Here is a 12428-nt window from a genome sequence, read left to right as displayed (position 1 = left end):
ATGTTGTCCTTATAAGAGTTGCTTTGGTCATGGTGTCTGCTCACAGCAGTCAACCCTAAGACACCACCCATTCTGGGTGTTGCTCTTCACACTTGCCCATGAGGATGCTAAGATCAGACACAGTAATCTGTTTGTCTGAGTTGCCTCTGCTAGTCAGCAGTATAAGGCCAGCAAGCTGGTGTCCAGAGCACTTTAACGCTGTCTCCTTCTTAATCTTTCTTACCGTCTCTAAGGCACAATACACCTTCGAATGGATGCCTGCTATTTTATCAGTCTTGTCTATTGGTACCTAAAAATTTTCACATTTTGCACCCTGAGCACAAAACCCCAGTGTGCGTTGCAAAGTCTAAATCTGTTACACGTCTTTTCCCTTTTCAGTACTGAGGGTCAAGCTCAGGCTTTGGCACACTGGGTAACAGCTCTGACAGTGTTCTCTATTCCCAGTTCTTACATATTTTTTTTTTAACTTGAAATATACTGAGGCTGGCCTCAAACTCAGGATGCTCCTACCTCTGGCTCTGAGTAGCTAGGGTTACAGAAATCACTTTTCTTAGCTACAATGAACATCTTATACACATCTGGGTGAATTTCTAGTCTGATGATTTTTATCTCAGAGTAAAGTACATTTAAGATTGGGATGGATGTGACCAAACCGCCCTGCAGAGAATGATCTTTTTTTTTTTTTAAAGATTTATTTATTTATTATATGTAAGTACACTGTAGCTGTCTTCAGACACCAGAAGAGGGCATCAGAGCTCTTTACGGATGGCTGTAAGCCACCATGTGGGTGCTGGGATTTGAACTCATGACCTTTGGAAGAGCAGTTGGTGCTCTTGCCCACTGAGCCATCTCTCCAGCCCCTAGAATGATCTTTTAAACAGTGCTAATTCCTGTAATCTTCTTATTCTTTCACCCATTGCAACAAGAGGCTCCTCCTCTGTTGACATCAGGGAGTTTCTGTGCACTTGTCCCATCAGCTGTGGCATTTAGAGCATCTGAGAGGCTCCCTGAGCTTTGTCACAGAGTCCTTGTCCTTCACAGTGACCTCAGAGCACAGCTGAGCATGGTTTACCATACAGGGCTTTTCCAGGTCTCCATCCTGACCTGGGTAGTGTGCTGCTGATAACATTCAGAAATCTGGGGCTGGAAACTGACCTGGAGGCTGATCAGCAGGCACTGGCCCCTTATATTACAGAAGCGGGGGTGGGGGGTTGGGGGAGATCAAAGTCTATAAAATCTAAGAGCTCTGTCTTGGTGGGGAACTCCACTGCAGGCAGGAGGACAGGAAATAAGATCTCTGTGAAGGATTGCCTGGAAGCTAGAGCCCTTGATCATGCTTATCTGCTGAGCTGCAGGGTTTCAGTGTAGACTGGGAGCCTGGTCCCAGCATGTGATGCCAGGCTGGAGGGAAGGCTTTAAATGTCCTCTGCGAACTCGCAAACAACATCTGCCCATCAGCACTTCTGACTCAACATTTCCTTTCTTCAAGGCTGACTAAAAATGAACTTAATGATGAGGCCGCAGAGTGCTTCGCTGAGATGCTGAGGGTCAACCAGACACTGAAGCACTTATGGTAACTCATGGGCCCAGGTCCCAGACTCTGCTTTCTGTACATAGACTTTGTGATAAATTCTACACAGCGCAGCATTCAGCCATGGAAGGGTTAGAGGGTATTAGTGTCACAAAGCTACACAGCTGTGACAGTCTAGGTCTAGACCATGTTTGCTGCCCTTCCCCCAAGCCCTGTCGTGCCATCTCTGCCCTGGTGACACAATTCTGATTTTTGCCTCTGTGGTGGGCATTTCATACAAATGGGCCATTCAACCTAGCCTTTTATCTGTGTTCATTATCACAGTTCCCAAGGGTAGCCCATGCATGGCAGGAATGCATTGGTACTACCTTGCCTTAAAGCCACGTGGACTTCAGGGCATAGAAATATGGTATTTTGTTCTTTATCAGTTGATTGATATTGGGCCATTTCCTCTTCCCATGCATTCTGACTAGTGCTTCCTTGAGCAGTCATGCACATGTTTTTGCATGAGCATATTTTCCTCTTCTTTGTGTATAAAGTTAAGCACAGAGTTGCTGGTAACACAGAGAGCCTGTTTAACTTTCTGAGGAAACTTTACACAGCTTTTCAAAGTGGAAGGGTGAGGGCCATGGTGAGGGCCAGTTCTCCTGATTCCCACCAAAAGCTGGTTTCCCATTTTGGAAATAAATCATTTATCCATTTTTTTGTTTTCTTTTCTTAAATATAATTTATTTTGCACTTCATAAGCATATAAAATGTTCTTTGAGCAAAGTCCCAATAATCTTCCCTTGTTTCTTCTCCCTCCCAACAAATCTCTTCTTCTCAAGTCTTCCTATTTCCATGTTGTGTGTGTGTGTGTGTGTGTGTACACCCGTGCATCTGTGTCCCATTACAATTAATCATTCTGACAAGAGCATGAACAGAGGGTTTATTTGAATTGTGTACCAGTGGCTGTGGCACTGAGGATGGCAGAAGCCTCATGTACCCGCAGCCTGGTGAAAAAGAGAGTCCTTGATACAATACAGACGCATCATCGCCTCTGTCTGAATTTATGTTGTGGTTGGCAAAAGCACCACTACAAAACCAGGTTCCAGGCTGCAGAACAGACTCCAGGCTGCAGGCCAGAGTCCAGGCTGTGTAGACCAGAGTTCCAAACTGCAGGCCAGTGTTCCAGGTATCAGGTTAGGGTTTCAGGCTCCAGGTTAGGGCATCAGGTTACAGGCTAGCACTCCAGGCTGCAGGCCAGGGCTCCAGACGGCAGGTTAGGGTTCCCGATTGCAGGCCAGGGCTCCAGGCAGTGTCTGCCTTCTCAGCCTCGTCTGCACGCTGCTTGGCTTGGTTCATGTCTTGTCTGTAGCACACGTCTTCTATGAAGGCCTCTTTACAGTGCTGCTTCACTGGTGTCACGAGTGACAGCAGCAGAACCCTTTCCCTGCCTGCTCTTCTAGATGCTGGGAGGACCTGGCACCATCTTACAGGACTACTTGGTAGTTACGTTAAATTCTGAATTCAAATTCCAAAAACCTTAAAGTCTGCCCTGCCTTTGCCTAACTACTTGGAAGGAGTGGCAGACAACCTGCTCTTGTTGGTTAGATTGATGGTCTCCAATTCTTTTGACCTAGGGATCCCTGCAATGAAGGGCAGGCACACACACACACAAACACACACACACACACACACACACAGAGGGTGCTATGCATGAGCCTGGATAGATCACACTCATTGTGTAAAAACATGGAGGATTTCCTGGGCTGTTCATTGTTCTTTTGTGTTGAGCCACTGTCAGTCAAGTGAGGAATAATTATGGGTATCCTGTTACCACCCAGTCCTGACCCCACAGATCTCAGGTTGGACCCAGCCTTCTGTGTTGACACAGGTGTACTCTTCTTTCAGGCTGATCCAGAATCATATCACAGCCAAGGGGACAGCCCAGCTGGCCAGGGCACTGCAGAAGAACACCACCATAACAGAGATTTGGTAAGGCCACGCTCTTGTCACAGCAACCAGCTCCATCGTTTCTGACCAGGTGCCACTAACCACCTCATGCTATTATGGAAGCCCATTCCACTTCCCTCTTGCCTGTGAGGACGCTGTGGTGAAGAGCAGCAGTTACAGGACAGGAGGGAGCCCAGTGGTCCTGAGTACTCACAAGTGCTCTGGAAATGTATCCTGGAACCCTGGCCTGGAGTGTCCCTGCCAGTGTGATGAATCTGTCACTCTTACAGTCACAGCAAAACATTTATGAAAAAGACTGTTATAGAAAATAGAGTCCTATTCCAACAAGAGACCACTGTCTGGTACCCAAAGGCCAAGCTTTCTGTAAGGAGGACCTGTCATTAAACTTGAGCTTATAGTGGCTGCTAGTGAGCCTGGTAGACCCAGTAAGCAGAGCATGGGTAGCTGGATATTAACTGGTAAGACTGGTATTCATATCAAAGCATAATTTGGATCATGTGTGGTCCTTTATTTCAGGGTTGTATGGTATGCACAGGGTGTGGGGCCACTTACTAGAAAATGATGGATAATAGTCCATAACATCTTATTTAAAATTTGCTTTTTCTCCTTTTCACCAGCCTCAATGGAAACTTAATTAAGCCGGAGGAAACTAAAGTCTTTGAAAATGAGAAGCGGCTCATCTGTTTCTGACGGACATTCCTGGGCTGGGGCTTTGTCCTCGGTTGCTCCTCAGGCACAGAGAGCACTGTGCAGTCAGCAGGGAAGCAGGATGCTGTGCAGGGCCCTCAGCCAGGTCCCTGTCAGGAGCCCACACCTCCACAGTGCAGACCGACTCTCCCTGCAGAGGTTTGGACTGGTGGCGCCCAAGCAGTGCCTGAGACTCCACAGAAACAGTGTCTTAGGAACCTCGTCACCATTCACAACCAGCAAGGCATTTTCTGTAACAAAGATCTCCCTGCATATCAATTAGTCTGAAGTTGAAGGGATGGAACAGCAGAGGAGGTCAACCTCCGTTCCCACCGATGCCTGGCTGACGGCTCCACGGGATCGATGACGTCACCTTTAAGGAAGAGCTGGGAACAGGAGCAGAGCTGATGGCAACTTCTCGGGGAAAGAAGGCCCTGGGTGACCACATGATTATCCTGAAGCCTCCTTCCTCTGCTTAGTAGCTCCCACTGTACAGGTCTGTTTCTTCCCCAAGCTATGGCTGCTGAAGTAGGTCCACTGTGGGGAGGGCTCATCTGAGGACTCACAGCGAGCTGGTTGTCAAAGGCTCGTCACAGACTGGTTCAGTTCTGGATTCTCGCTGGTGGCAACCGAGAGTCAGAGGGTGCCCTCTAAGTCAGTCTCAGAGGACTCTATGCTATGAGAGGGCTGAGGTCCCACCCAGAATGTTTACCCGTTTCTATCTACTGTGCCTGCCCCAGGAGGGAGAATCAGTCCCCAGCCTCCGCAGCAGCAGGTATGGCTTGCCTTGATGGTCCTGAGATCCCAACAAAACTCTCTCCCTTGCCTGTGAGCAGGAACTGTCTTCGTGTCCTCAGAAGTTGGAGGGTGACTGAACACAGCTAAGACTCAGAGAACCAGCTGACAGATAGCTCAGGCAGCAAAGCATGACAGATACCCACCACCACACCATGGTGGGCATCTGGGGATGCCCAGTGGGGTTGGATGTTGTAGATAAAATGTTCTTTTGTCACCTCATTTGTTAATAAAATATTAAAAATTCTCACTATTTCTAATGGCCAGGTCTGGGGTTTTCTGAAGGGACTCTACCTGGAAAGCCTGCTTGAGCTCAGCCTGGCAGTGGGGATTTTGAGGTGTCATCCTATACAGAGGGCAGATGAACAGAAGCTAGAGGTGTCACCATCTTGGTCCTTCACAGGTCCCACCAAGGAACAAAAAAGGTAGAGGTGGCATCCAAGGCCACTCTATCTGGTCTCTGAATCCAAATGGGCTGCTCCTGAGTGAGGACACATGGCTGTATTGGGGCAGAGAAGGCCCCATGTCACACTGTCACTAACGCACAGTAGGTTCTCCACACTGTCACTAACGCACAGTAGGTTCTCCACACTGTCACTAACACACAGTAGGTTCTCCATACTGTCACTAACACACAGTAGGTTCTTCAGGCCTGGTTTGCTGCTGGGCGGAAGCCGATGATGAGAGGCCCTGAGCCAATAGGGACGAAAGGAGATGGTTCAGGGAATCCCCCAACTGCATCCCCTAGATGTTCTAGATATCTAGGTCCTAGAGTTCAAGTGTGGTTTTGTGTGACATATGTGTGTGTGTGTGTGTACACATGTCACCATTGGGATTACAACTGCCTGCTACTATGCCTGGCTTTTTTTAAAAAATTTTCTTTTAATGTAAGTTCTGGGGATCAAACTTAGGTCCTCATGCCCAGCGGTAAGTTCTTCACTGACTGAGCTGTCTCCCACACACGCCTGTAAAATCTCTATGTACCTGAGACTAACTCCCCACTCTTCCACAGCCTGCCTGGTGGCTATGACTGCTAGAATCTTGATTTCTTCTTTGACAAATGAGAATCAAAGAGTTCTAACTCAGGAGGTTGTTGTGAGGAAGAAGTGAGCTGTCGTGTAGGGTATCAAGCAGTCCTGGCACAGAGTCCCCACCCTACAGGCTCCAGTTGCCACAAACCTGACATCCTTGTGCCCAGTCCAGTGGATTCTCCACTTGTTTCTTCTCCCTCAGGCAGAGAGCTCCTCCCAGCAAAGTCAAAGGGACTGTGAATGTTCTCCTCGCCTCTCCAGCATTAGTGGGCATCACGCTTCCTGTAAGGCTCTAGCTCTGTCAATGAAAGGCAGTGGTCAGTCCTGACCAGAGTTCCTGAAGGACACTGCAGTAGAAGTGTGGACTTGCTGAGCACAGCTGGAGGCCATGTCTCCGCTGTGCAAGACAGGGACCAGAACTGCGGTCGGTGCAGAGTTATGCCACGAGCTGTCCAATTTCCTTTCAGATTCTGCTATGGTTTCATCTTGAAATACACATTTAGAAATATTAATAAACACATACACACACACACACACACACACACTATTCTTTGACATAGTGAAGTCCCAAGCTGGTGCTTTGGGAAAGTGATTGTATTCAGTGTTCTGGCCTCATCAAAAGGTTAATCTATTGAGTTATCAGAAGAGGGTGTGAAGCTTAGTTGAGGTCAGTTATTTAGGTCAATGCAGGCATGCCCTTGTTCCCTAGCCCCAACTGGTCATTCACTGGCTTCCTTGTTCTTGCTACTTCCTGGCCACTCCGAATAGGGCAGCTGTCTTCCACTCCATCCTTCTGCCAGTGTTCTGCCTCACCCAGGCCCAGAGACAGGGTGAAGGGTCCATGAGATGAACCAAGTTAACCAAGCTAAACTTTTCTTCTTTTTTTTTTGTTTTTGTTTTTTTGTTTTTTTTATTCGATATAATTTATTTACATTTCAAATGATTTCCCCTTTTCTAGCCCCCCTAAACTTTTCTTCTTTAAGTTGCCTGCTCTCTGCTATTTTGTCACCGTGATGGAAAGGTGACACTACCAAACAAGGAATGGTGGCCTCATCACTATTTTCAGTTCACTTCCAGACATGGCACTTATCTGTTTCTGGTAGCTAACTACTTAGTTACAGAAGCAAGCACAGCCCTGCTGTGGGGCTGAGGTAAGACATCGGCCATTATCCAGCACTACCTCTCTAGAGGAGGATGAGACATGCTCACACACAGGTAAAGACATGTCCTGTAACAAAGCTGTGTGGGTGTCGGGGAGCACCCAACGCTGACCTCATCAACTGAGATGGAAGGAACCTCAGCCACAAGCAGCCTAAGGTTTCTAGAGGCATCAAGTGCTGAAAAGGCTCCCTGGGATGAGTTCCACGGCACAGAACGAGGCTGTGAGAAATGAGATGCTGAATAAGCTTGTGGTTTGGTCCCCCACCTCCCACCACCCCCACCACCCCCACCTCCCACCACCCCCACCTCCCACCACCCCCACCTCCCACCACCCCCACCTCCCACCACCCCCACCTCCCACCCCCATGCCCGACTTAATTACTTGGCTACTTGGAGTTGGTAAGTGTTTAATGCCTTGCAATGTCCCCTTATTCGAGCTCTTCCTCAAGCACATTTGTTTTTGTTGTTAAACAGACATTATGATGTCGGACATTGAAAAATACTGCATGTAAGCATGTTCCTTTTCCGTTGCTTTGACCAAACACCTGAGAAGTACAGTTTAAAGGAGAGCCGTGGGCTCCTGGTTCTGTGGTTTTGGGCCAAGGCTGATTGGATCGGTGATCGGTACCTTTAGGCTCCTGGTGGCAGGCATGTGTGGAAGAGAAGGCTGTTTATCTCCTAGCCACGGAGCAGAAAGACCCAGAAGTTTGGGAATGAGGCATTAGCATTCCCTTTGTAGGCTGGTTTCAGAGATCTACTTCCTTCAGTAGCCCATGTCCCCCAGTGTCTACCATTCCCATTTCAAGGCAGAACTCTTGCTATTCTGAGATTTTATTTCATTGTCACCCATGTTAGGGGTGTGAGAAATGGTTTAGATAGATAGAGAACCAGAGAAGAGTGTAATATCATGCCAAGGGCGTTTCCATGGAAGAGCAAAGCTCTGTGCCCATCCCCTTCAGCCTAGACACTGCCTAAACACTGCCTGTGTCAGGGGTTGGGAATGGCTGAAGACTGTTCGTTGGTGGTGGCAAGACCGACCACAAGAGGAGTTGGTGGCCCCAAGGAGGGGTTTCTGTTTTAAGGAGGCCTGCGGGAGACAGTAGGAAGTGTGCAGGGCTTGGATTCTTCCTTGACTGAAACATGTCCTATCTCTGGGTGGGTTCACTCGCCTGAACAAACCCAGTACAAGCCCATGCCTGCGGCATCTGCTTCCCTGCACAGCCTTGTGGAGTGGAAATGCTTCTGAACAGGGACAGTGAGAATCAGGGCTGCGATTGTGCATTGTCTTGTTAGCCAGGACAGACCTACGATGAAGCAAGCAAAGCCGACAGGATGGGACCCGGGCAGATGTGGAAGACACTTGTCCTGTTTGGAACTTGAGGCTCCGCGTGATCCAAACCCTCACTCCACCAGAGAAAAAAACTGGTATCAGGTGGCAAAAGTGACAAGGGAATGCCACACAGCCGATCACTGGGGGTGCTGGAGTGAGGACACAGCTCACAGTCTTCAGTTTAACTATCCAGCATCCCTATTAAACCCAGGTAGGCCAAGCAGAAAGGGACTTCCCCGAGGGCACGGCGAGTCTGCTCAGTATCCAGGATTTCTTCAGGAAGCCTTACTTTACTCCTTCAATTAAGGTACCTGCATCCCAGGACTCTGGAGTCAGGCTGCTGGGCATCACCGAGGGTTGTGCTAAGGGGGCACCGTGGAGTAGCATCATGGGCAGGAAGAGTGTGAGAACCAACAGCTGCATCCTCCACCCTCCAGCCAGGACACCGGACAGGCGGAAGTCAGCAGGTGTATACTAGAGCTTCAAACACATTGGGGGGGGGGGGGGGACTTTCATTACAGGGGGACCCAAAAGAGGCAGTTGAACAGGGTCCCTGGTGACCGGTGCACTATTGCACTCTGTCATTTCTTAAAATAAAATGTTAAATTGTTTATTTACTTGGTGCGTGCCCGCCCAAGCTCACTTTTGCACTTCCCGGGGTGAGCGGGGTATATGCGCACCATGGCTTGCACAGGGAGGTCAGGCTCCGGGTCTCCATCCACCTTGAGACGGGCTTTCTTTTGTTTCTGCTGCTGTGCTGCCCTCTTCAGGCCAGAGCGCTGACCGGCTTCTAGTTGGTTCACCAACATCTCACAGTAGGTACTACAGATGCTTCCAGCTGCATCTGGCTTTGGATGTAGATTCCAGGTGGCATCAAACTCGGGACATCACTTGCCAGCACTTTTACCTGCTTAGCCATGAAATTCAGACCAAAGCAAACTGCACTAAATAAAAGAAACCATCTTAATTCCATTTATCCATCAGGTCCAAGACAGCAACACACACAGAGGACTGGCTAATGATTCCTTAAAAGACTACTTGGTTAGTCACTCACGAGTACAGAGGATCTAGGTTCAAATCCCAGGGCTTCTTGCAGCTGTGTGGCCTTGTACAAGTGACTTAGCTTTTCTGTTGGTGAGTTTCCCATCTGTAAGCAGGCTGGTTAAACAGTGCTCCTGCTGTAGGGTTGGTTATTTGAGCAAGCAGGTTAAATAAATTAATGTCAAGCTCTTACCCAGCATCCATGCACAGTTAGGGCCCCAGAAACAGCGACTCCCATTACCTCATCAGTCCGTTTTCCTCTGGTGCTGCCTCAGTGGAACCATTAGTTGGGGTAGGCAGAAGCAGAGATGTGCTGGGCTACCCTTCCCAACCTTAAGTATACAGCCAAGACAGCAACACCCCTTCACACAGCACAGACACAAGAGGCCATGCGCAGTGCTAAATGCAGAGGGATGAACCAGCATCCACATCTGTAACTGTCTTCTTTACTTTGTAAAGGGGCCTTGCATCCAGGTGAGCAGGGCATGGATTGGACAGACAAGAGGCTTTCCATATCAGAATCCATGGCTGCAGTTAACTTCTGTCTATCAGCGAGTGGTTCTTTCTAGCACTTCTTGCTCCCACTCGATAACACTGCAGCTCTGGCTCCTGCCTATAACACAAAGATATGAGAACCGGGAGGAGGGAGGTGACACAGGAATGAGCAAAAGGAAGTGGCTGGGCTCACCCCTGGAAATTGACTCACATGTGAGGTCACCACCCAGCAGCCTGGCTACAGGAAAAGCAAGTTCACAAACTACTGAGCCCACAGGACAGACCAGATGCCTGCGGTGGCATTTAGACGTCCAGTCGGGTGTTTTACCAGGTGACTTGTAAGACTCTGATTCCTGCTACCGAGATGTGCTTGGTTATTTGGAAGGGTCTAAGGTCTCACTATACAGTGCAAGCAGGGGTCAACTTTATGATCCTCCTGCCTTAGCCTCCCAGGTTCTGGGAATGCAGGCATAGGCCAACACAACCAGCTAAGAGAATCCCTGTCTTTGATGAATTTCCCAGCAGGACTCATTAGTAGCCAACAAACTCTTGCGCCTGTCCCAAGTAGTCCAGTGATTCCTCTATCTTCATCATAAACTGACTTCCGGTACATCTTCTTTAATCTCCTCCCCTCAGCACATTTTAGCCACATGATATGCTGCATTTCTGTTTCATTTCCAAAGGATCACAGGTCAAGATCTATGCTTTCTACCACCCCAGCCTCTCACCTCACCTGTTTTTGTCTCCCTGGTGCTTGCTTGCCCTATTTGAGTGTGCTCTGTCTGCTCACACCTGCCAGTTATCTCCTTGCCATGTCCAGAACCCCTCTGTCTGTCTCACCATCATTCCTTCAGTACATGGTATAGTTTTCAGTTGACCAAGTCATGGTCACAGGTCTAACAGTGGATTCTTGTCATTCATCTGTCTCAGAGACCATCTTAACCCGTGCAATGACTTTTCCTTTGTTATTATTTTTTCAACATTCTATGAAAGGGGAAGAGGTCACCATAGGAGCAGCTTCCTTCTAAAGTGCATGCAGCAGTGGCCCTGTAGGACTTCCGTCATGGCCCGATTCCTAAAATCAACCCATGGGCAGAGTCAAGAAGCCAGGTTTGCTCACACGTGCTATTGTTGTACTTTCTCTTATTTCTTGGATTCCTACCATCCTGTCCTCCAAGAGACCAGGAGCCTCCTCTGTGGGTACCCAAGTTGGCCTCCTTACGACATTAGTGTCCTCACACACATCATGTGACCACACCACTAACCTGGGCCAAGGATCAGGAGGTTCAGAGCAGAATGCAAGTGTTGCACTCTGTCCCCATCTCCAGCAGACCAGCAGACCTTCCCCTACAGTCTCCTTCACCACCCCACCCCTTCTTCTCAGCTGCCAACTCCCACAGGCTCCCTGGGCACCTACCATCACCCTCCAGTCATACTGGCCAGAGAAGCAAGTGGGTGAGCTTCAGAACTTCACTCTCCCTCCCCCTTTCCAAATCTAATTCTACAGATTCAGGCCCAGCTGGGTAGCAAACCATCTGCTCTGGCCTCGCTTTTTTCTCTATCCCCATCCACAGAGGGTCTACAGACGTCCTCACCACCCCATCCTTTTGTCTCAGCTACCACTCCATGCAGACATTCTGGGGAAACTTGCCTGCCAGGGGAGTGGATAGGCAATCTTCAGATCGCCACTCTCTCTCCTTTCCTCCCCAGTGTCATCCTCAGCTCCTCGGAAGGCTGCTGGCGGTGGCCCCTCTTTGTGGCCCCTCTCACACACCCTATCCTAGTCAACCTCTATTATTTAGTGTCAGTTCCTGGTACCAAAAAACACCTTGTTTCTACCTAGAACACTCTGAGGCCACATCTGGAAGGATTCCAGAAGCATTCCCTGCCAGTCAGTCCACAGCCACTACACTCTTAGAACAAGAGAGGACAACAGAAACCATAGAACAAAACACCCACCCAATAAAGACCAGATATTAGAACCTAGAATTACAATCTTCCCAAACCTAGATGCCTAAATGCCAGCCCCAAAACGCAATCAGTAACAGCCAAAAGAATATGTCTCTGCTGGAGTCCAGCAACCCCACCACAGCAGGCCCTGAGAAATGCAACAGAGCACAAGACAAAGACACCAAAATAGTCTTTATGAATATATTAGAAGTCCCTAAAGAGTAGATGAAGGGATCCTTGGAAGAAATCTATGAAAACACAAACAAACAGCGAATGAAATGAAGAAAACAGTTCAAGATGTGCAAGTGGAAACATATGACAGAGAGAAAGCCAACACTGAGCAAAATCTGGAAAAGAAAAGTTTAGGAATCTTCAAGACAACAGAATATAAGAGGTAGAAGAGAGGATCTCAGTCATCGAAGACAAGTTAGAAGAAATGGATATTTGGTCA

General features: G+C 48.5%; 1 protein-coding gene across 2 annotated transcripts in view; it reads left to right on the top strand.

The window, feature by feature from the left end:
* Nod1 (nucleotide binding oligomerization domain containing 1) overlaps positions 1-5222 on the top strand; it is a 48843-nt gene extending 43621 nt beyond the window's left edge. Inside the window, exons 10-12 of one of the 2 annotated variants that reach the window (XM_052173772.1) lie at positions 1490-1573; positions 3425-3508; positions 4105-5222. In XM_052173772.1, the coding sequence (XP_052029732.1) occupies positions 1490-1573; positions 3425-3508; positions 4105-4177 (241 nt within the window). In that variant the 3' untranslated portion in view covers positions 4178-5222. The remainder of the gene's footprint in view (positions 1-1489; positions 1574-3424; positions 3509-4104) is intronic. The other variant, XM_052173773.1, reaches the window with a different exon arrangement.
* The last annotated feature ends 7206 nt before the right edge of the window (positions 5223-12428 follow it).

This window comes from Apodemus sylvaticus, chromosome 2 (assembly GCF_947179515.1).
Source record: "Apodemus sylvaticus chromosome 2, mApoSyl1.1, whole genome shotgun sequence".
NCBI lineage: Eukaryota > Metazoa > Chordata > Mammalia > Rodentia > Muridae > Apodemus > Apodemus sylvaticus.
This window is presented reverse-complemented; position numbering and strand designations above follow the sequence as displayed.